This window comes from Leptosomus discolor, chromosome Z (genome assembly GCF_034619465.1).
Source record: "Leptosomus discolor isolate bLepDis1 chromosome Z, bLepDis1.hap2, whole genome shotgun sequence".
Lineage (NCBI taxonomy): Eukaryota > Metazoa > Chordata > Aves > Leptosomiformes > Leptosomidae > Leptosomus > Leptosomus discolor.
Genome location: NC_141419.1, coordinates 84,425,296 through 84,449,701, shown reverse-complemented (window position 1 = coordinate 84,449,701; position 24,406 = coordinate 84,425,296). Strand labels below are relative to the sequence as shown.

The 24,406-nt window shown below is 46.7% G+C and overlaps 1 protein-coding gene across 1 annotated transcript; it reads right to left on the bottom strand.

Annotated features, from left to right (window-relative positions):
- Positions 1-696: 696 nt before the first annotated feature.
- AQP3 (aquaporin 3 (Gill blood group)) lies at positions 697-14,436 on the bottom strand. The gene is made up of 6 exons (XM_009948573.2): positions 14,244-14,436; positions 5,968-6,094; positions 5,688-5,825; positions 4,031-4,149; positions 3,069-3,286; positions 697-2,316 (listed from the first exon to the last, which is right to left on the bottom strand). The coding sequence occupies exons 1-6, from the start codon at positions 14,349-14,351 to the stop codon at positions 2,148-2,150; spliced, it is 879 nt and encodes a 292-aa protein (XP_009946875.1). The 5' UTR covers positions 14,352-14,436; the 3' UTR covers positions 697-2,147.
- Between the last annotated feature and the right edge of the window lie 9,970 nt (positions 14,437-24,406).

Here is a 24,406-nt window from a genome sequence, read left to right as displayed (position 1 = left end):
TGCGCTGCTGGGGGGGGAAGGGGGAGCAGAGCTGAGCCCGGGAAGGCCGGGGGGGGGGAAGGTGTGTTGTATTTAAGACCTGGTTGTGTCTCTCGTTCTCCTTGATGGTGATGGTTGTTTGTATTAAATGTCTGTTGTTATCCCCAAGCTGAGTCTGTCTTTTCCCCATGACCACAACTGGTGAGTGAGCCCTCCCTGTCCTCTTGTCTGGACCCTCAAGCCTTTTGGTTGTATTTTCTCCTCCCCATCCCTCAGGGAACAGGGTAGGGGTGAGTGAGCAGCTGCGGGGTGCTTTTGGAGCCAGCTGGGTGGGCTCAAACCATGACAGGTCCCTTCCAGTCCAAACCTTTCTATGATTCTATGAAGTTAAAAAGTAAAAGAGCAAGGGACAAATACTGACCTCTTTGTTCTTTTGCCTTAAAAATAAGACACCTGACAGCAGGACACCACGCCCACACCCAGCTCCTTGCTTGGTCTTCATACTGAGTACAGGCACCCCACCTCCTCCCAGCTGCCCCAAAGGGAATGGAATGAAACACAAATGGAGCATGTAGATGTATTGCCTGAAAGGGTTAATTCCATTTTGCTCCTACAGGCTGAAGAGGATAAGGGCTTGAGGAAGCTATTGCTATAGATTACTTCCTTTCCGTGGTAAAGTTTGCTAAGAGCTCCTTAAAAACACAACAAGCACCAGCATTGTATACTGCAGGTATAAACATTTTTTTTGAAAGGAAAACAAAACAAAAAAAATACATCATTTAGCAAGTGGAAATGTGTACAAAGTTACATATTTCAAGGAATTCACACATTAAAGAAACAGGCTTTGAAAGAGTTTCTCTAATGCATGGGACTTACAAATTCTTTCACAACTGATACACTTTGTTTCAAATACTCTGTAATAATAAGGCTTTGGGAGAGCCAGATATCCCCTTAGATGCCAGTACTGCTAGTACAGGAGGTTCCTGACCTCAGTCCCTCAGCTGTAAGTACCAGAGTAAGTACCCAGTAATTCTGCAATGTGGAAAAGGAGATGCTCCAACACCACAATGCCATAATCTAAGGCCACCTCATGAAACAGCATCTCAAAAGCTGTCAGAGACTAGGCAGTTCCCACACATCTTTAAATTAACTCATCCCAACCTTTGTATTTAGTAACAGCTTTAAGGAGTATATTTATATATAAATCTGTTATTTAAAACAAAACAAAACACCACTATTGTGCAATTTACATGAACACACACAACTTTAGCAACACCATGTTTCCAGTAGAACTTGGCTATTAGCTGCTTGCAGTTTATATACACAGCTGATTAACTTGAAAGGATGCTACAGGGAGCCAGGCTTTCTTTCCAGGTTAGCCCCTTGCTAGAACAAGGACGTCCCATGTCCTATCTTCTAAGAGCTGGCAATATTAAAAGTTGTTATTAGAATAGCAGGGTGCAGTGGTTTGTAAACACTTAATGTTAATTAAATGTTAATTAAATGCTAAATTAAAATCCAGTGCATTCTCACTCTCTGCCCCGACATCTCTGATCAGCTGATTGATAAGATGTTCTAGGAATTCATGGAAGATATAAAAAGTTTGGCCAATAAAAATCCTTTAGACAAGTTCACTCCTGGTGCCAAGTTACTGGCTTTAAAGCAACACCAAACTTGAATTTGATCCACAGTAGAATCACAGGCAAACTTTTTCCAGGATGTAGGATTTTCCATTCCGTGCTAGCAAAATAATTTAAGTGTTGCATGATCCCTACTTTACAGATGGCAGCACAAGTTTGGAGGGAAGCAGTTTGCCAAGTTCACAGGAAAGGCTAGCAACATAGCCCGAAAGAGCTGCAGACTCCTTAACAACTGGCCCATGTTGGAGGTGTTGGACAGCAATGCCCACTTCTCTCCCAACTCCTACGGTTCTTAACCCCCTTCTACTAGGGAAAGATTACATGATATTGCATTTGGGGAGGGACTCATAGGAAAATTACTAAAGCAAATACATCAGGGATATACAAAAAAAAAAAAGGCTAGAATATCTCAAGACAGGAAAAAAAAACTCTTCCTGTTGTTCTTGAAGCTCTTCTTAACTCCTTCCTCCTCTTTGCCAACTGCAGTCCTGAGTAACGAATGTCTGCCAGATCTGGGTGGCAGCTTCCTCAGACCCTTTCCTTGTGCTTCACGTTAGCCAGCTTGACGGTTTCCTGCTCCGAGGCAGGTGGAGAAGGCTCATCATGGCAGCCAATCATCAGCTGGTAGACCATCACTCCAGCAATGGCCCCAAGGAAAGGAGCAACAATTGGAACCCACCACCACTGCTTACCCGTCCTGGAAAGTGAAAAGAAAGCGTACAAGGTAAGAACTGCAGCGTAAGCATTAAGATATTCATGTTTGCATCTGGAACAATCTTCAGACATCTAGAGATCTGGACATTAGGATATTTGTGTTCAGATCTGGTCATCTCCAAACATCACTACTGACTTGCAGAAGACAATAGTACCTACATGTCCGCAGCAATTTCTGAGGCAGATGTTGCCCCCCACTGCAAGTTTAGGTGACAAGGAAGTCAGAATAGCTACTTTCAGGACTCCCAAGACTGTCTCTCCACCAAGAAAGGAGAGAAGCAGTTGAAGTGCCTCAATTAGGCACCTTCACTTCCCTCCCACTGCTTGCAGGAAAGCATCCCTTGATAGCTTGCAGCCTGTATTGCTCGTGGCTCTCTTAATTGTCACCAGCAACAATAAAATCCAAGCATAACAAACACCCTCCACTTTCTCCCGCCAAAAATAAAGATGATAGGCTCAAATTCAAGGTACACCTGAATTTCCCATGGTTGGCCCTAAATTTTCTCCGTGATAGCAAAGTTAGGTCATTTGCTCTCACCACTGGAAAATGCCCAGCTTCTACAATTTCTTAAGTCAGAGCAAATCAAACAGCATCTTTTAAAAAACAGCATTTATACAATCCAAAGACACCTCATGGGTGCTAAGACTCTTTATAGTGCCAGAGCTACCATCAATTTGGATTCATGATGTTTTATCCCCCCTTAATGCCCAAGGTTTTCTTTGGCAAACACTTACCAGAACACTTCAGTGCCCCAGCCAGCAATGGCTGTGAAGAGACGAGGCCCAAAGTCTCTGGCAGGGTTGACAGCATAGCCAGAGTTGAAGCCCATGGAGGTTCCGATAACAAGGACAACAAAACCAACTGTGAAAGCCTCCAGCCCCGTGGGTACAGGGTTGTTGTAGGGATCAACAATAGCCAAGATACAAACAATCAGGGAGGCAGTGCCAATGAACTGCAGAGGGAGGATGAAGAAAAAGAAGAATTTAATCCAGATTGATCTTTTAACCAAGTTATTCAACTCCTCTGAATTCCCATGCCTTTAGGACTTATTCTCTAAACTGAAAGAGCTGCACTAAGTCACCCCATGGCATTATCAGACCACAGTAGACTGAGCACCCACAGGAATGGGAGAGCAGAACAAGTTCCTCCTGGCAGCCCACAGGCTCAATCAAGCCCACACCTTTTTTCCTACCCACAGAAGAGCTGTGAATAACTGCTTGAGCAGCCAGGAAAGCTGGAAGCAAGTTCAGGAAGATGCCTTCAACCTGCCACAACTAGGCGGTTGCTGTCCCTTTGTGGCTGATGGCAGCTTTAAGGAGGAGACAGTCACCTCCAACACCTACCACAACCCCACACCTAGTTGATCTCTGGGGTTGTGCAACAGCCACAGTAGGACAGTGGAAGTGAGGAAGAGCTGTCCTTCCTCATGCTATGGCTCCTTAGGGTCTGAGAGCAAGTGGTGTCCTTTTCGCTGGTGTCCTGGCCAGTGTTGTACCACTGGTTAATCCCCTTAACAGAAGGCTTCTTGGTGTAAGGGTCCTTTCTGGTTCTGCAGTTCCTATAGGCTAGTGAGAGATACCCATGTCAGCTCTGAAAACCTTTAAATTGCAAATCATCCTCTCACTAAAGAGAGGCCCAGAACCACTCCAAACAATTCCTCTTCAAATGGACCTTTGTCCTCCCATAACCCTCTTACCTGGTCAAAGAATCCATTCACAACGTTCAGATGCTGAGATGGGTAGGTCGCAAAGATACCAGCAGTGCCATTTTGTCCTGTTACATACAGCTGGTTATTGCCAAAAGCCCAGATGGCATCTAGGAGGGAGGGGAGCGGGGGCAGGCAGAGAAAAAGAGAAAGGTAGAGAGGTCAGTCATTTTCCAGCACACATCAGAGAGGACCCTGCTTGGAAGATAGCTAAAGTGTAGGCTCCACAAAGCCATGAATCTTGAGAGAGCAATGGGGTGCTCAGGGAATTCTATGTGTTACAAAACCATTTGCTGTAGAGAAAACACTCATTTGGAAAACTTACAACGTGATCCACCACAGCTTTTTACCAGTCAGGCTCAGATGCAGATGGCCTGAGTCCATGTTCCTAGTATTTCTTGTTTGTCGGGCACCAGGAAAGTTAGAGCCAGAACTTAAACACTAAGGTGACTTCAAATCTCTCAAAGTTATCCAAAATACCTGTGGTATCTGTCTTGGTGTCAAGACATGAGCTATTGCTAGGAATCTGATCTGCAGCAAACAGGATTTGCACTGATCTTGCATTTTCCTCTAAGCCAATACACAATTAGTTTCACCTCTCAGGGTTGTCTTGTAGAGCAGTCAGCCCCTTGCCTAACATTGCGTAGAAGCTGGATAACTAACCTAGGTAGGCTGTCTTGATTTTCTTTCCACTGGCTGTAGAAAGAAAAACACTTTTGAAGGTAGCTCTTCCATGGTTTAGGCAACTAAGATGGGATTAACTCTCTTCTGAAGAGGAGACTTCAGACCACCGACTAGAAAGGTAACTTATGTTGAACTTGAGTCCTGATCTTTACAGAGATAAAGGTAAGCCCTCTGCTTCTTTCTAAAGTGAAAAGCAGTCGGTGCTGGTGTTGGGGTGGCAGTTTCCTCCCTTCGGGTGGAAGCTACAGGGACCCAGATGTCCTGCTGATCTACAGGGAATACTGTTTCTATTGCCAGAAACAGACATCAGGAGGCAAAGTCTGAGTCAAAATGTCACCCTTGATATTTGAGGAAGAACAATTTCCAGCACAAAGAGTCAGTTTGTGCCCACTGAATATTGTCCCATGATGAGGAACACCACTCAGGAGGAATACACACATGAGGAACTGGAACTGGATTTCTGGAATGCTTTCCAAGGCATAGAATCACTCTGATAAGGGCAGCAAAAACTGCTAGAAGTCCCATTGCCTGAAAGCTAACATGAGAGAAGACATCCATGGTGAAGTCCTTACTTTTCCTTTAAACCAAGAAGGATAAAATGTCTCTGGAACAGTGCACAGATATAAAACCTCCATCACTGCTAGTGTTTCATCAGCTTTTCTGGAAGCTCTGTTTTAGTCCAGACAATAGATACAAGAGGGGCCATCCAGTGTTGCAGTGATCATTACTCAAGGTCAAAGACACACACATTGACAACACTGGTTGGCCTTCAGATTGATTTGAGGAGGCTTGAACCCATCATCAAGAGAACAGGGAAGCCCTCCTGGAAACACAGTAAGGAGGTTTCTCAGATCTCTGCTCTGCAAGAAAATGCTTCTGTCTGATCTAGAAACCAGCCTCCCTGCAGTGAGTCATGAAGAGCAGTAGTCTTACCCCAACAAACACAAAAGTTCCCTGCACTTACCATAGTACAGCCCAAAGACTATGCCAGCTCCAAGGAAAGCCCCCAGGGTTTGTGCTAGGGCATAGATCGGTAGTTTGATCCAGGGCTCCCGGGCCAAGAAACACATGGCAAAAGTGACGGCTGGGTTCAGGTGTCCACCTGCAAAGAGGTTGGTAGTTAGTGCATTTTTGCGGGCAGAATTTGGGTCCTGGAGATGAGTCAAGGGACACTGGTTTCCGTATCAGTGCCATGTAGAAAAAGTACAGCCATCTCAGCCTATGCAACAATGGTCACAACATACCTGATACCTGTCCTGCGATCAAAATGCCAAGTGTTACAGCAAAGCCAAAGGCCAGGTTGACAGTCAGGAAGTTTCCATGACTCCCTCTGCTGAGTATGATCTGTGCAAGCGCGCCACAGCCAAACAACTAGGAGAAGAAGAGATTGAAATTATCCTCTCTGTTCCACATCAGCACCAGTTGCTGACCGATGCCTGCAACTGCTCCACTCACACCTGCATACACCATCACAGCCCACTAATGAATCAAAGCCTTCAACATTTGGTCTAGTATCTAGGGATTACCTCTAGGGACAGCGAGGAAGGAGAAAGCCTTCAACTAGGACAGGGATTACAGCTTGCTCCTGAGATCCTCAAATCCATAGATCAAGGCTTGCCTTATTTCATCTGACCACATACCCATATCTACATGGAGACTTTCTGCTTCTGTGAACTCTGTCATCCTAGAATTACTCAATTGCCACAGAGGCAGTATCTGCTCCTAGGGGATAAGCCACCATGGCAGCAGAGGTAGCAGTCTTCACCTCTTCTGCCTATACTGGGCATATCCATTGAGCAACACACAATCCAGATCAGGGGCAAAGCCAAAATCACCTAAGTTATCCCCTTGACAAGTCATGAAGTACCAACAAAACAAACACTGCACTCAGCCTGCTGGGAAAGGAGCAGCCAGGTAGGCTGCAGGCTGACTCACAAAGTGGACACTCTGTACACAGGTGCCTCTTGACAAGAAGCCAGGTCCCCAACACAGGACCTTGTGTAGAAAGAACACAGGAACCTGTAGAACTTGTTAGTTAACAAGAGGGATGGCCAGCACTGCTCTCTACCAGGTACAGAGAGAAGAGCCCCTTCAATGCCCTAACCCTGAGCTGCCCAGCTGGGAAACCGTAACAAAGACATCCAGGCAAAGGCAGCAAACGTGAGTCTTGTTTATTGTGTAGCAAACAGAGGCATCATTCCCAGCTATGCCCAAACCACTGAGGGAAGCATAGCTCCAACTGAGCAAATAAATACTGGCTGATGACTGGGGTGACATCTGTTCCTTGCCTTTCTCCAGATGAGCCCCAGCATGCTTTAGGCAGAGATATGGAGGGTGTACTTGGCCATAGTGTTTGCCTCTCTAAGGCCATCGAGCACCACAGTCTGACCAGGGAGGGGATGAGCCCACAACAGCTGCAATGGGCATCTGAGTTGACAGCATTGACCCGAGGTTCTTCCTAGTGATGAAGGTATTTGTGTTATTCACTCTGAAAGAACTGGCAGTTCTGCAAGTGCATGGTGGTTGGCTCATTAGCCACATACCTTTTGGTTGCAGAAACCACGGAGTACAGTTCGCCCCCCCCCCCCCCTCCCCCCCAACCTCCCTGTACACCCACAAAGATCTTCCCTTAACCTGAAGGAATGCTAGCTTTGCCATTTCTCAAGAGGTTGTTCCCCATCCTTTCTCCCTGGTCCTACACTTGGCAATAGCTCTTCAGTTCTTCCTCCGAAGAGAGGCTATGGGCCGTGCAAAACCTCCCTGGAGCCACTCCACAGGAGAATTAGAATTATTTGTCAGATTAACACTGAGCACTATTCGGCTTAGTTCAGCATAACAGCAGAAAACTTGACCCTCAGCAGATAAAAAGCGTAAGGTGATATTTAGGGACAGGTTAGAACTTTGATATGTATGTGTGCAATTCCATACTGCACTGGTGGAGTCCACTAAGCGTGAACATATACTTTTATGCATGACATCTGTCCATGGCGTTTGACTTTTAGGAACCAGCTCAAACCATGCTCACCTGTGCTTTTGTGGCAAGTGGCTTGACATTACACAGTTTTGTTGTGGTAGTGGCTATTACAATTTTTATTCACACCATTTCCACTTCTGCTATTAGCTAGTTTTCTTTCCAGTTTCTTTTCCCAGGCCATATAAGACAGGAGACCCTCAGCATCCATTTTTTAAGTCTTCCTTTTCCAATGCTCACAGAAGCATTTAGGAGTAGCTAGCTTGAGTTGAAAGGCAAGGAAGGTCAAATAAAAGTAAATTCAGCATTTATCCCAGTGGCTTTCAGGTCCATGCAATGGATGTAAAAGTCATCAGGAAATACTACACCACTATGGTAAGGAGACAGCAGTGCACACCCAAGGGGGAGATGACCGCTCATTCCCTTGAATTTAATAGCCTGCCTCCAATACTCTTTTTGTTGGTTTGTTGGTTTTGTTTGTTTGCTTGTTTTTAAAAAAAGTCAGTGGAAGAACATCCCAGCCAACAGAAACCCAGGTTAGCAACTCACATGGCAGTGGGTGCAGCAGTCAACTATTGTACCCCCATGATCCACTAGCCAAGTTCAAAAGCAGTTTTTAAAGTGCTAATAAAATGATTGCAACAAAGCCTTACTCTGATGTATTAAAGCTACTTTCCTAGGAATTTAGGTCAATGCACCCATTAACCAGGTTAATGGAAGCGTGCTCTCTAATTTCATCTCACTGGCTGTAGCAGATCTAATGGCTTTCCCTGCCAACAGGGAGGATTCTTACTTGTCATGAGCTGATCCAACTCCTTGCACTGTGGAAAAAACAAGATCCATGTTCTGCAGGATCTGTGAGTTGAACTGGTTCAAGGGTGGAGGGGCTGACAAACTCCAGAGCCTGTATAAGCGAGGGGACAGCCAGAAGCAGCAGCAGTAAAACCAGGAAGAGGTAGCAGGTTGCTAGATGAAACTTCATACTCAGGGAAACCTTAAACTCCCTGTGTCAAGGGCATGTTTGGAGAATGGCCATTTGGCTTTGCCACACAAGGTAAAAGCACCCTGTCTCAATGGCTAGACAGAAGAAAGCCCTGGAGCTAATCAAAGCTGGTAAGAAAGGGCCTTGGAGAACAAAAAAAAAATATTGAAAATCCTAATGAAGAAAGAGGCCACCTGAGTTTACAGGCAGACCTTGTGAAAAGCATCTCCATACATAAGCTCAGGAGTAAGGTAGTTCTCAGCACTCCCACGCACAACAGCCAGGTTTCTTTCCTTTCTTGCCTCCTCTTTTCATTGCCAGTGCTTTTTCACACCTTCAGGTGCAACACAAGATGACTGGATGCATTTGCTCTTGGACTTCAGACAGACTGATCTCTAAATCAAGATGGGAAAGTTTTGCTGGCATAGCCCAGGAGGAGTGTTATTACCTGAATTACAACCTTCCTCTTCAGCCAGCAAACAACCCGGGGATTAAACAAGGAGCCTGCTGTAAAACTACACTAATCGCCTAGGTGTATGGGAAAGACTGCTCAGCCCTTGTTGCCCTCTGGTTAGTGGGGAAGATGCCAGAAGGGCAGTCAAACGATGGGTTTACTCTGAAGTAAGAGACCCTGAGATATTGATGGAATATTTTAAGCATTATATGCACAAAAGGACACTGCTTTTCATATCAGAGTGAAACTTAGGACTATCCTACTGTCCCTTCAAGGGGGAAGGCTGGGAGAGAGGGGACAGAGGACTATCATTTCACAGCCAGTTCAAAACAGCCTCCCAACTCCTTCTCTGCAGCTCAATGTAAGAAGGGGTTGAAATCTCCCCCACAGCTTCTTGCTGCCCTCCCCAAGGAGCAGGACCCAGCTCTGTAGATCTGAAGACAGATCCATCCCCATTGCTTTTTCTGCTCAAGCAGCATTCAGAGAACTTCCTCAACTCCATGACCTATGTGGCCAGAACGACCTCTTCCAGCCAGAAAGACAGCACAAGGAGCACTATTTTGCCTTTCCTCAAAGCATCTCTCAAACAACCAGACTGGTCATCATTTACAGTTTTCAAAGCAAGGAGAAACATTAGACTTCACAGTCTGGCTTCTTGTCCAGCACAGCTGGAGCCAGCCTGGACAGAAGCAGTCCTACAGGGAAGGGCAGCTGCAGATGGTCTGTCACGTTACGGCTCTTTCTGCACCATGTGCTGTCCCAGACCCAGGCAGGGCTGCAGAACCCAAGAGATAAGAGGGTCTAAGGAAAGTTGTGCTACACATACATCACATACTACAACACTGCACGAAGCTGGAGAAACGAGTGGCACAGCATAAAAAACCTGAGCAACCATCAGCAGAAGAGTTGGCCAATAGAAAATAAATTCATTATTTTAGCTTCTTCACATATGCAGAAGCAAACACACTTATTCTGACAACCCTGGTATGCCCCAAATCAGGAAGCTTTAGCTCTTAGGAAGACCCATACTTCTGTTGGGGTTTTGGTCACACGGTTGGATCCTGGGGAAAAGCTGCCTCCCCACCGAGGGCAAGCCTTGGTGCCTGAACCATCCTGTTTGTAGGAAGGAGAAAACTCTGTGCTCCTGCATGGGGACAGCAAGGAGGAACAGTTTTGAACAGCTAATGAAGAGCTTCAAACTCTTCTGGTGGGAGAGGTGAAGGAGAGCAGCAGCACTGCCGTTTCCCACACCCAGCAGCACAGATCCTTTGGAGGGAATAATCAGCTTGACATGCTTACAGCAAAGATTTCCAGCCCTTTCTAAAGCCCAGCAAAGCATTAACAAGAAAATAAATTTTAAAAATTAAAAAAAAAAAATCACATGCCTCTAAATGCAACAAGCTAGGTTCAAGAAAATTAGTACAAATCAAACAGCAACTGTGGGAACTGCTGTGCCACCCCAGATGGCTGTGGGATGAGCAGCAACTTTAATCTCTGCACTGCCAACAGTTAAATGAGGCTCCCTTCACCTTGATCATCCCAAACACTTTGCTATTTTGGTTTCTGTGGTCTACAGCACACTCATACCCCAAAAAACTCCCACCTGGCCACAAAGTCAAGGCAGCCCCGATTGAAGAGCAATTAGGGATTGTTTTATTATTTCTTTGTGCCTCAACAGCAGTGAATCACAGTTAGTCTGACTTGGAAATCAATTGTAAACAGCAAGTTACTTCTCCTGCAAATGTAAAAACCAGAGCCAGCTTTGGTATTTACAACCAGCAGAGCAAGGCAAACATCAAGCCTTTAAGGGAGGCATGGAGGCCTGCCACTGGAAATCTGGCTTTAGTGAGTTGCTACAGTAATAGCACAAACAGCAAGTGACTGGGAAAACACCTTCAGCATTTGCATTGCTTAACTTTTGCCAGCAAGCGGTGCCTGCAACATACGTATAAAGTTGAAACCTAAAATGCCGCTTGGAAAGTGCATTCGGGGGGGGAAGTAATTACCAAAGGAAGAAGTAGAATCAGCATTACTATTTTTGTAAGAGTAAGGACGCTACCCACAGACTAAAACCACGTTGTGCAAGGTACTGTACACAACAAAAGCAGCTTGCAAGTAGAGGGCGCCTCATTTTTGCACTATTCAGGGCCTGACTGCTTTAGTTGGATTATTTTTCCTATCTTAAAGAAAGAGGCACTGTTTCATTTTAATATTTGCTACTTTACCTCTTTAAAAATATAAATAAAATCAAGTACTAGGTTAATTCTTACAGGCAGAGACTTTGCAGCAATCTGAAATAGCTTTGCTCTAGAAGAGTTTGAGAGCGCTCCAGTCGTTATGCAAGTGAAAGGGAGGAGCAAAGAAGCTGAAGCCATGCCAATGTCCATGGCAGGACAAGTTTTACATTACACAGTGAAATTTAAAGTAAGCTGCAAACTTTAAACAGTGTCCCTCCCTTAGGGCTCAGAGAATTGATTTCAATGTGAATGGTATCAAACCTTAGATCCACCCCTAATATTGTTTTGTTGTAGACACGCTTGTGTTCAGTCAACTCCATCTCCCATGAAAACAATTTCATGGATCCTAGGTCTTTCCTCAGGTATTTTATTGTCTGAAGCCCATAACAGATATTTACTGGGCTCAAATGCAGCTAAATGCATGCACACCCAGCTCAGCCTGCTGGCAGGGTGGGCAGCAGGGACTTTTGTGAGGTACATAATGATAATCCCTCTCCTGGGACTATCCAATTTAAACTACTACCCAAGCCATCTGACAAGGGAAGAAAGTAGTCTTCAAGGCCCTTTCTGTTTCAGGCAGATGATACAATAAAAATATGCAAAGGAATCCAGGTGGTAGGGAGCAAAAAAAAGTTATGTTTTTTTTGTAGAAGAAATAAGAACTGTGAGTATCACTTCATTAATATGACTAGACCGGGACTGCTCCAAGACAGAAAGGGATTGATGCCCAGCAGACTGATATTGCAGGCTTGCTGCCCTGAAACCCGTTTTGCTCTCTGTGTATCCTGTTTTGACTTCTGACAACCCAGGAGCATTCACCATGTTCATGGCTTTCCTATTTCTCCCACCAGCCTACACCATCTTCTCCCACATGGACACAGCATACCTGAAGCCCTCCATCCCCAGCAGAGTGGCTGCAGGAGATCCTAAGTGAATTTTACAAGGACTACAAGAAGGAGTTGAGTGTGTTAATAAAACCAGCATATTCTTTGCCCCTAGACACCTGCTCAGGAATTCCTGAGCAAGGTGAGGGATCTGTTTGTACACTTACACACACTTTAAAACACAGCAGGTGTGGTGCTCCCAAGCACAAGGCATGTGTTTCCCACTTTTGCCAGTGCAGCATCCAGCCTGGTTGATGGGTGCCCATTACCACCCTCATTTTGGAGGCTGGTTATGATTTTGGACCAAACTTTTTCTCAGGGTCTGTGCACAACCCAACTCCTCTGTGCCCCAGAGGCAAGGCTGTAGGGAAAAGTAGTCTCTGTTGTGCTAACTAATACAGTCAGAAGAAACAACATTTTTTGGATCATGAGCCCTTCTGAAAGCTCAGATCCACATAGCTAAAGGCTTCCCTTGTTTCTCAGCCATATTAACTCGTCTAGCAGGAGACATTATTCCACCTTACAAGTCGTACCTTTCTTCAATCCTGAGACTAACTGCAGCAACATCAGTGATTCATAGACAGCAACTTTCTACCTGTTAATCACTTTTGTACCAGCTTCTACCCACCTTAATTCCAAATAAGCCTTTCCTGAAAAATCAACAGGAGTTGTTTGCAAATCACCTAATGATAAAGCCATTGCACTGTGCAGAGCTGCTTCCTTTTGAGACTGGTAGCATTTTACAGGGTCTTCGCAGAGTCCCCTGTCCTCCCACAAAAGTCTCAGTAGCCCTCTCTTCTTCATCAAAAAATAATCTTATTTATGAAACTATAAAATTGTGTGTTGATCCTTTTGTGTTGTTCCTCAGGCACACATGCAGCTTCATCAAGCCTTTCTCTGCTTTCAGGTCTTCCAACCATTAGATTTCTCCCCAGACAGTCCTGCCATCAGTTACAAAGAGGTGTAAACCCACAGTCATTCCACTGAAACCTATAGGTATGCTCTGGATCTACACCACTTCAAGGGAATTCTCACCTGCAGATGTTCACTTTGCGAACACCAACTCATTTCTGATGCAATATCAACTCACCAAATCTGTGGCCCATTTGGCAGTCCTGCATTTTCAGATGCAGACACCTAGAGCCAGATATCCCTACCCTGGTTTTGCTACACTAGTGTTTGCTCCCCACTCCTCACACACAACTGTTCTAGCTGTTCACACCTGCCTTTGACTTCAAAGCAAGCCAGGGCCACTCAAAACATCTGCAGACTAAGTCACTTATACAGATACCTACCCCGCTTTACCCCTTATATCCCATCCCTTTGGAAATTGAGCACTAAAACAGGCAGAAGAGTTTTGTTACCGTTCACCCTTAGAAACACATCAACTGGCAGCTCGGCACTGTCATACACAAGGCAAGCACAAGCTCCCAATCAGCCACTGGCACAGGCTGCTGTGGTGTTGTGCAGCCCCACTGATAAGACCTTGGGGAACCTGCAGCCAAAAGCAAAAAACCACTACAACAGTTTAAGTCCTAGCTACTTCTTCCCCATAGTACGCACAAGGAAAACAAAGTGAGCTGAAGAAAAAACTCTCTCTTCCCTGGGTGATAACACTTGAAGTATTTCAGTGCCAAGAAAATATTCTAGGGCAGACAGAAAGAAAGTTTTGCATACTCTCTAGCAAAACACTTGCTGCTTACAGAGAGACATTTTGCTTCCTGCACTACACAGATACACAAAAGCCCCCAAACACCCAACAAAGTCTGCAGAGCCCACCCTTGGCCAGCAACCCCAAAGCTCACCCTAAAGCAACTTGCATTAATTTTTTTCCTGTGGGATGAGACTTTTCTAGTCCCCTTGCAGCAGGTTGCACCAGAGCTGGACTCGTCCCCAGTGCAAACTGTGGCAGCAGCACAGCCCCTTTGCCAGCACAATTTCCCCCTGCACCCAGGGGTTAGAGAGCATCCCCACATCCCAGCACAGACTCACCACCAGGATCAGTGTCCCCAGGCACTCAGCCAGCGCTTGCCGCACTAATTTGTTTCTGATCCTCAGATGGTCCTCAATAGTAGCAAGAACGTCCTTTTGCCTCCCCATCACAGCAGAGGTGCCCTTCAAGAGGTGTCAGGGAAAAAGCGGCAGCTGACAAACCCTTAGCAAGCTTTCTTCCCTAGCAGGGCTGCCTTCGCTTATAAATGAGTTGGGCGAAGCCTGCCACTCCTCCTGGGTGACCACACCCCTTCCACCCTCTCTTCAAACTCAACTGTTTTTTTTCCCCTCCTTTTCAGCATGACACAGAGTGGGCAGTTTTATTCATTTTCTTTATGGCTTGCATAGTTGAGCAAAAGATTCAGGAGTTTCAGAAGAAAGAGGAATGAAACATAGCAAAGATGTCCTGCACAAACCCCTGCTGTTTTCATCATCACCTAAAACATTGGGCCCTATCTTCAGCTGGAAAGCTAAAAGCTGAATGCATGGACTGAGCAGTGTCTTAACCCATTTCTGTGAGCACAGCACCCTGCTTTCAGCTTTCTTTCCCTCCCAAGCTCCTACATGAAGGCAAAGTGATGAGTGCTCCTGTGCTGATTCAGAGGCTGCAGGTGCTTTTGCAGCAAAATCACGGGGCAGGAAGTTCTGATCCCCTGACCTGTACTGCAGGCTGAGACCAAGGCACCTCCTGACTCCAGCAACTACCCAGTCGAAGCTGATACATGCATGAAAATCTGCATGTGAGTCCAAACTCTTGCATATCATTACAATGTGTCTCCCCCTCCCAGGGCTTTGGGAGAGCGTTTGCAGCCCAGTCCCAATGAAAACTGTGAAGAAAAGCAATGAGGAATCGCCAGTGCAGAGCCAATCCCCATCATAGGACCTTGACGAGGAGCCCACAGGCTCACTGAGCCTTGCAGGAGCCAATCCTTGCTCCTTTTCATCCTCAGTAACGTCCTGGACCACTTCTATGGGATGGCTTGAATGAAAGCTGTCCCAGTCTGTACCATCTGAGGTGAGGGCTGCTGACAGGACACATGCCACTCATGGCATCTGGTTTCTGTTAAGCGAGTAGTAAATATTCCCTAGGCTCCTTGACTCACAAGGACTTGATGTAGAGCAGCAGGGCTGAATTTGCAGGACTGGAAGGGACCCCTTTCCTGGATTTGTTCCCTTGCCTCCTCTGCAAAGCCACAGATGCCCAGATTTTCCTCTTCCCATTTTTTAACCGTCAACTCACCTGTTGAAAAAGCAGAACTTTTTAGTGCAGTGGTGAATGGGCCTTTATTTTGTACAGAAACTGCAGCCAGCCAGAGGAGCAGAGTCAGGAATGTGGTTAAGAAAGCAATAATGTGTGAGGAATCAAATGCAGGGGAACACTGGGGTCCAAACATAATTACAGGGACAGGAAACTTTCCTCATTACTTTGCACTCAGGCCCAGCCTGGTATCACCAGTATCAATGGGGTCCTCTGAACTACAATCAGCCCTGTGCATGCTCACTGTGGCTGCGGTTTGCAAAACTGTGTTCAGGCCACCCATTTTTAACCTCATCTCTGTATCTCTCTCCTCACCCTCTTGCTGTGCATCACTCGAGCCATGGAGGGTCCACAGCCACCGCTCTGCCTCTCTTCCTCCTGTGCTCCCTTCTCCTTTGTACTCCATTCTGTGAAAGTCATCACAGACAGAAATGAAGCTGTGTGTTGAGTTTTTCCCTTTCGGTAGTTCCTAAGCTAAGGTCTGTGGTTTGTTTTGCCATTTGTTGAACCACCAGTGTGAAGATGCTGTATTCTATGGTGTAGGTTTATTGAGATTTATTTAGACAGGGTCCTGGATCCTCTTCCTTCCCTGCTGGTAGGGACAGGGCCATAAGACCATCAAGGCACAGGTGAGGAGCAAGAGTCATGGGGAGGTGTGATGTTCACGAGGTAGGTAGGTACAGGTCTGCAGCATCTGAGCCCCTCTGGCTGTAAGCTGAGGATACAGACATTTCCTCACGACTCTTGAAGGGAGGGGCAATGTTTAGGCTCCCAGGTTGATAGTAGAAGATGGTGGTAACACCAACATCAAAGCTGGTACTCGGGAGAGTATGGACAGACGCAAGCCTGAGGATCCAGGGCGGGGTGGGCTCTCCGACACCAGCTCTGTGGCTGACTCACTACCTGACCTTGAGCAAATCCTTCACCTTTCCACACCTCAGCTTCTCCATCAGTAAATTGGAGAGAGTGACATTGGATTCCCTTCTCAGGGCGTTGTGAGGGTGAATCACTGCAGCCCAAGATCCAATGACTTAAAATGAGCAATAGGGACTTATGCAATTGCTTTCACAACAGACAGCCATGTTATTATCTAGGAAGGAGCTTGGCAAGCGTGATTCAACACTAGAAGAAGTGGAAGATCTTTTCAGAAGCAATAACTAATCGAACTGTGGGTAAGGACTGAAAGGTCCCAGTGCTGGAGCTTCCCTGTGCCAAGGTAGGAATTGCCCTGCCACAGCATTCAGGGACACATCATCTATACACAAAGTAATTAAATATGCACATCAGCAGCAACAGGTTTCAAAAAAAAGTCCATCTCCTGCAGTAACCGGTGCACTGGGTACTGATACCCATTGTGGTGGTCAGAAGTTCATGGATCAGTAGAAGTAAATAAGGAAGGATGTAGCAGTAAGACTAACAAGGCCCTCAGAGCTGCTGGGCTCTCCTAGTGTTGGATAGACAAAGCGAGATGTCCATGCCTTTAGCATTGCCTTGCATGGACATTCAAAGATGTTCTTTCGCAGCACAAAGTGTTGAAGAAAGGAAATTTCCAAAATTGCCACAAAAACTTATGACAGAGTTTTGGAAATAGCCTTACCTCCTGGTGGTAGTGACAAAGGTATTGAAGCCCAAGCAAGGGAATTCTGTTGTCAACCATGGTGTGATTCAAACATCGAGTGTCAAAGTGCCTAGAGTGAATTATCTCTATCAATCTGTACAGATCCAAGGTGTTGTGGGGGGTGATGTAACACTTTAATTTATGGAAACTGCTGGTTGTCCAGCACAAACTCAAAGAGAAGAGGAAGCTCAGCTCAGCAGGGAAATCAGAGACAACATTGTTCTGTTGTGTGCCTTCCATAAATCTCAATGTTTTCTTCCAATATCTACTAGGACCAACAAATATGGTAGTACCTAGGAACAAATCGAGATTTGAACCCACGCCCTCTGACACTGGTCCAACAGAACACTTGTCTGTAACATTTGTCACTTTCTTACTCTTTTTGTTTCTCTCATGCAGAATCGTGCAACATACCACAAGAAACTCACTGTGCTCAGGCTGTTATTTCTAGACAAGATCCAAAACTAACACCCAGGTTCCAGGTTTGCTGTTTGCATTTCAGCCTGGCTGCTTGGCTCCCTCCCTTGTCGCTCCAATCCAGGGGAAAGACAAAGGTGAAATTTTAAAGGAAGAACCAATCCTTGGCTGCTCCCCTTCAGCTGTTTTTGTACTGGCTTTAGTGACACAAAATAAACTCAGGCTCATAAACTCCTTGGCTTTTGCAGAGTGCTGAATCAGCCTCCAGCAAAGTAATTTTTCCTATTAAAACCCAAGTTTAACAAAGTAACCAGACTTTTTCTTAAGCAGCTGAATGGATAAACCTGGACTGATGGGTTCCACATCTTGTCCAAGCCAAATTGATTCACTCATCCCAGGATGGATGGTGCAATCCAATAAGCATGAATCACACAAATCCGTAATGAGTCACTCATTGCACTGATGGCTGGGTCACCTGGTGCAAAAGCCGTTATGCCAAGAGAGATCACTGGGTCAAAGCAAGACAGGATTCATCCTTGTGCAATCTCCCTTTGGAAGACAGCTCTGACCATCTCCTTCCCATGATCTACTTGAAAGAGCAATACAGTGACATATTCAGGTTTCATTAAAAATAAAAATTACAGCTTCCCTGGCAAGGCAGGGTAGGAAGTGAGTGGGTAGGAAGTTGATATGCTTTCTACACCATTCTAGCTGGAGGGTTGAGTGTAGTGATTTCATCATACTGCCTTGAATCTCCAGATTTGCAGAGCCAGGTGTTCATTTCATGTCTGAGTCTGCTTAGCCCTCCACCTTGAGTTAGAAAAATGGAGAAATTCCTCCAGGGAGCAGTGGGTCTACACAGCTGAGGGTTGTTGATGGCATCTGTGTTTGGAGACATTACGGTGAAGCTCCAATCCTAATTTAGGTTCCTTGGACATCTGAGAGAGGCCTGTAAGTTGGCAAACTGGGTTTGGACTTGGATTACAATATAGTAATGGGAATAATATTAAAATCCATGAAAACAGCTCTTCATGAAGCTTAGGACCAAGTGGAGGAAAGGGTGACCCTGAGCTGGGTCTATACCTCATAACATTCAGAAGTATCTCATAGGAATGGATTTCCCAGAGGTACACTGGAGCATAGGCCCACAGCCTGTTGCCACTGGTGGTTCCTTGTCACGTCCGATTTCCTCCTCATCCCAAACCTGGTCCAAATTTACAGAAGTAAACATTGTTCATCATATGCCATTCCTGTAGAGAGGCCATTTTCCAGTATAAGCAGCTGCATACCAGAATAATTATTGTCCACTGGAAAAGCAGCAGTTGCTCCAGAAGAAAGCTTTTTAATAACATATCTGAAAGGAAAGCTATTATAAACAGCTCTCCTGAAATACGGTTTTGGCCAGAGCTTCTCCCATAAACTGCACTGTGTGGACAGTCGTTCTGAGAGCTGCAAAGCCAGTCCTGACTTGGAGACACTGCTGCTGCTGCACACTGCAGGAGGAGAGTTCAAAGACCCTGAAGGCAGAAGACACAGAAATGGGGTGAAACTCCACCAGGCCAAAGCGTGAGTCAGGAGCAATGACAAGAACTTTCCCTACCAGGTAACGACGTGTCTAGGAATGGAGAGTGTGCCTGCTCTTCAACCTAACTACAGGTAGTCCCAGCACAGATCTCCCTGGGCACAGAAAAAAATCACTTTAAGGGCAAAAAACACCTAGATGTCATTTTATATATCTGCTCTATGTGATCACTTTAGAAGCCTCTCTTTGTTGGCTATAAAGGAAGCCTAAAACAACTAGCCCAGGCAGAGACATAGTGTAACCCACTCCCAGTCTCTAAAAAGATGCAGACCTGCAAAATGTGAAGGTATTTGTACCATAGATAGGGTGAGATATTTGCAATAGGAGCACGGAAGTCTTAGTACTGTCGCACAATTCACCGCGGGGGCTCTCTCTGCAATACCAGATGAATTTCAGATCACCCATACTCAAGAAAGACAATCTGTAAGTGGAAGAGGTGCAAAGAAATGTCAGAAGAACAAGTAGGTGAATGGAGTCCCTCCATTCCAGTATGGGCCAAAAGTGCTCAAATAAGGTAATACAGTGAACACAAGGCCAAATTGGGACATACTGCTGTCATTAAGTACATCAGGAAGCAAAAGAAGTGTTTGCGTTAGCACAAGCGTTACTAGGCATGAACCAGATATAAATAATTTTAGGCTGGAGAGTAGAAACCATAAAAGCATGGGTGTTTTGTAGATATTTTCCAATTCCAGGAAGATGTTTTCCTTTCCCAGGAGGTGCAAAGGCAGAAAGTATAAGAAAATCAAATGTAAGGGAGGCATGGAGTGAAGTAGTTAACTCTTTTTCCCCATTTTCTGTACTCTGACCCAACTCTGTACCTCCAAGTCTTGCTTGCCCTCACATGGTCTCTGCAAGGGAATTTCTACTAACCTGCATCCTCAGAGGAGAGAATCAGGCCCCTGAACTGTAAAAACACCTTTGGAGCAAACTACACTCTCTGTGTCTCTTATGACTCCAAGGCTGTCGAACAAATTTTACTACCAGTTCACCCTAAGTCTACCTCTGCAAAAGCAAACTGAGCTTGCCTATGCTCGCTGCAAGTGAGAAGAGGGTCCTGTCCTCTTCGGGACATTCATTCCTTCAGCTGACTTTAAATCAGTCGGAATCCTGGGGGAATTTCCATGCTGGCCTATTTTTTTTTTTCCCACTGGGTAGTTAAAGTATTAAACATCGTCTTTAAGCAAATAGGCATTAAGGAACTGCATTGTAATGGGCATTTCTGAGATTCCATATTGCAACAGGGATTTGGCATGGACAAGCCACCTGAGACGAGCGCCTGCGGCTGTGGAGATAACAGGGCTGTAAACAGAAAGGCTGGGCTGTTCAGTCGATGCAACACCCAAAGCCTGAAGAGACATAAGCACCCACCACCCAATTCTCCAGGGAAGTCCCTCTGCCAAAGAGAGGGAGAATATCTTATACCTGATAGCTCCTGAACAGACAGATGTCAGCAGGCATGGGACATAAGCTGGTTTTGGGTGACAGCTTTTAAACTAGTTCTGGAGGCTTCAGTGAAGGCTTGATCTCATGGGTGGGGAAAAGCAAAGAGGTCAAATGCTGTTGTGATGAGAGCCACTGTCTTCCCCTCCCTTCCCTTGGATGAAATTACATTGGTTAACCGGCTCTATGGCTGACCCGGAATATCCCAAGTGTAAAGAGCCAACATTTCTTTTGAAAAATGTCCTAGCCTCTTTTTCTTGGCCTGCCCAGAAGGCACAAAAGTGGGGATTTACACACTGAAAGCCCTGAGTCAGCAAAAGTAGATGCCAAAATAGGATGTAGGAGATACTCAGAATTTCTGTCCTAAACTAGGACCATTGAAATGGGGCTCATCCTGTGCTCGGGAATGCCTCCATTAGTTCCCATGTGTGAGCACAGGAAATCCAAGCCTGTTTGCTTCATGACCCAAGGCATGGATGGGTTTTGTCTTGAGAAACCCACTGTCAAATTAACCACTCTGGCTTCTGGGCTAGCTGTTCTCAACACCTGTCCCTGCCCTCAGATGTAGGGGGAATGGCGAGATCAGGGAGGTCTGAGTTGGGCTGCCTGTCCGGGGAGGGATTGCCCCTGCCATGTCCTCCCCTCCCCGGACAGGCAGCCCAACTCAGACCTCCCTGATCTCGCCATTCCCCTTGCACTTCAGGGCAGGGCCAGGTGTTGAGAACAGCTAGCCCAGAAGCCAGAGGAACTTCCTGCCCTGGTACAGGGCAGGGGTCCAGGGATCAGAAACCAGCAGACAGGAATAAATGCTTTTCCATGGGTCACCAGTGCATTTGTAGCCAGCATTGGCAGCAGCACCCAAATCCAATCACCTCCTCCTGGGGTCAGACACCCCTTTTCCCTCATGTGAGGAAACCCCCAGCCCTGCCAGCACCCATTGAGGGCAGGATGAGACCTGAAAGCAGCACCGGGTGGAGGCAAGCATGGAGTGTACTGAAGGGATTGTCTACGTTTAGCGTGTACCCAGGGATAAACTCTAACAGTTGCTCTGTCACCTGCTAACCTCTCACCAGCCAGGGAAGGGAATTGGGAAAAGGAGAGCAGACCCATGGATTGAAGTGAAAACAGATTTAGTGAAACACCACCTACACCAACAAAGGTGTTCAAGGTTATACTCAGCCAAATGAATATGCAGTGGTCACAATCGACAGGACAGCAGTCCTCAGGAGCAGGGAGAAACCAGAGGAGAAGCAGGAGGGACCCCATCGGGAACCCCACAGGAGCTCCCCTCTCCTGAGCAAACCTTCCCCCTTTACAATGACCATGACATTACAGTATGGGCTACACCTGTAGGTAACTCAGGTCAGCTCTCCTGGCTGACTCAAAACTGCTGACAGCCTGCCTGGCATGGCTGGGCTGGGATTCTATCCCAGCCAAACGAGGACAGGGATCAAAAAAGGGGCCTCTCCCTCTACCCATGGAGGGCCCTTGAGTCCCTCTCCCCTCTGGGATGTGGAGGGGACAGATCTCATTGTCCTTGCTGCCCCACATCTCCTGGCTCCAGCCCTCCCAGCAAATCCCAATAGTGTAGTCTCATCCCCACCATAACGCCTATTCACCTCCAGACTGAAGAAGATGGAACAACAGGAAGGTGACAAGAGCAGTAGTGGGCCAGGGAGCTCAAAAACACAGAGAGGAGGAAAGGTTACCTCTCCCCAGGCTGGCAGCAGTCCTGAGTATCCCCATCACAGGCAGTCGTTGCACCATGTGTTTTGTGGGATGGTAAGAGTAGGGCAATGCTGCCAAGATACCAAAATGCCCACCCTGTAACAAGGTATCTTGCTACACTCCCTGCTTGGGAAGCCGTTTCCCAGCAAAATCTGTTGATGGAAGTCTGTTGTGTGTGGCTGGGGGCTTCCCAGGTGGGAGCTCTGCATCCTCTGGGGACAGGCAACATGTCTCCTGCTTTGCCTGTTAACCTACACACTGACGTACCCATTCTTCAGCTCCAGGCTGGGAGTATCAAACCCTGCAGCCCCTACTGGGAGGTGCAGGTGATGGGACTTTGATGTCCACCCCGTTTCCCAAGCCCGCCACTCAGACGTCACACCCACCCCTCCTGCCACCACATCCTGCAGGAAGCCCACGGAAACCTGAATCAGACTTGAGTTAGGCAACTGGAGTCAGCAAATTGGATACTTATTACTGAAAGGCGAGATAAGATCACTTACACTCATCTCGCTTGCGGTTTGGGGAGTATCTATTGCAGGCACCCAGCTGGGGCATCCACTCAGCCTTGCAAAGCCCTTACAAAAAGGCACCAACTCTGGCTCCACACATGCTCTCCCACCCCTCCCACAACAAATACACTCACCTGGCAGAAATGACGATGCGCAGAAGGAGGGAGTGGGGCTTGGCATGGCCACCGCGCTGCTCGTTCATCCCTCCGCCTGGCATGCCGAGTCAGCACTGATGAGGGAAAGGGGTTGGGGGTGGCAAAGAAGACCTGGTGGGATACCCCACTGTGGACCACTGGTGAGAAATAAGACATGCCAGTCGTTTGTGGGAGGTTTCTATAAGGGATGTGCCAGGAAGACTTGGCCCCGGCTGATGCCAAAGAAATCACGAGAAATCTGAACTCAAGGCTGTTATTAACCTATATAGGAAACTTCTTGCCTGGCTGCTCCTCTAGGAGAGCAAAGGTGTATGTGAGGGGGAGGAGAGGCAGCAGTCTTCCACAGGTGGGGTTTGCCATCCCAGTGTTTCTGAGATCCCCGGGAAGCAGGAGCTGTGCCACTTGCATGCCCACCGCTGGAACTGGTGGCTTTGCAGCATGAAGCAAAGCACCCTGCCACTCTTCCAGCAGGCATCCCTGGTGCCCTGTGGACACAGCAGTGAGGTGTAAGGGTGGTGGCTGAGCTCAGCGGGCCTCCAAGCACAAGCTGTCCAGAGTCAGCACCTGTGGAAAGCCAGCAAACACTGCTGGGTTTTCAGCCAAGGGCTGTGGGCTCTGAGCAACACACAATGACACAGATCCAGGGCATGCAAGAGGGCAAAGCTGTAGTAGAAGGAATCTCCTTGGTGATGGTGGGACCTGCTTCTGGGACTACAGCCCTTTGCACCTCTCTCTTATATTGTTCCCAGGAGCAGCCACAGGAGCCCGTCCCGGCTCCTTCAGAAATGGGCCAAGACCCTTTGTTAGCTTCAGTCAAGAGACAAAAGGTCTGCAGTAATGTGTACCCACATACAACCCATGCTGCCCATGCTGAGAGGCGAGGTACCCCTCAGATCACACATATCATTCAGAAAGAGTGGGGGATGAAGACCCACATCCTAGAGGTGGCACAAAGCCTTTACACCAGCAGTGTTGCAGGAGGGAGGTGCAGGGATACACTCAAGTTAAACAGCACAGTGGGTTGCTTCAATTTCAACCACAGCAAGCACTGCTGAGAGCAGCCCAGGAACTGGAGACAATTACTAGTAACTCTTCCTGAGGTCTCATATCTAGAAAGGAATTAACTTTTGCTCACTGAAATGGAGTTTCATCAGAGGCTGGGGAGGAATGCTGCTCCCTTGACACCAGCCCTGATCATTTTCTGCTCATTGCCATTTACTGTAAGGTGCTTCGGAGACGTTTCTGGAATGTGCAGTGCCCTGAGGATGACTTTGGGCCATGAAACTCTAAACCAGCTCTTGGACCTCCACAGTAAATGATCACATCTGTCATTATTACCTCCAGCTGCTGAAGCCGCTGAACTCAGGTTGCTGCTCTGTCTTTCATCACTATTGTTTTTGCTGCTTGGTAAACAGGCCACTTTCCATCTTTGTATCTGGAACAACGCATC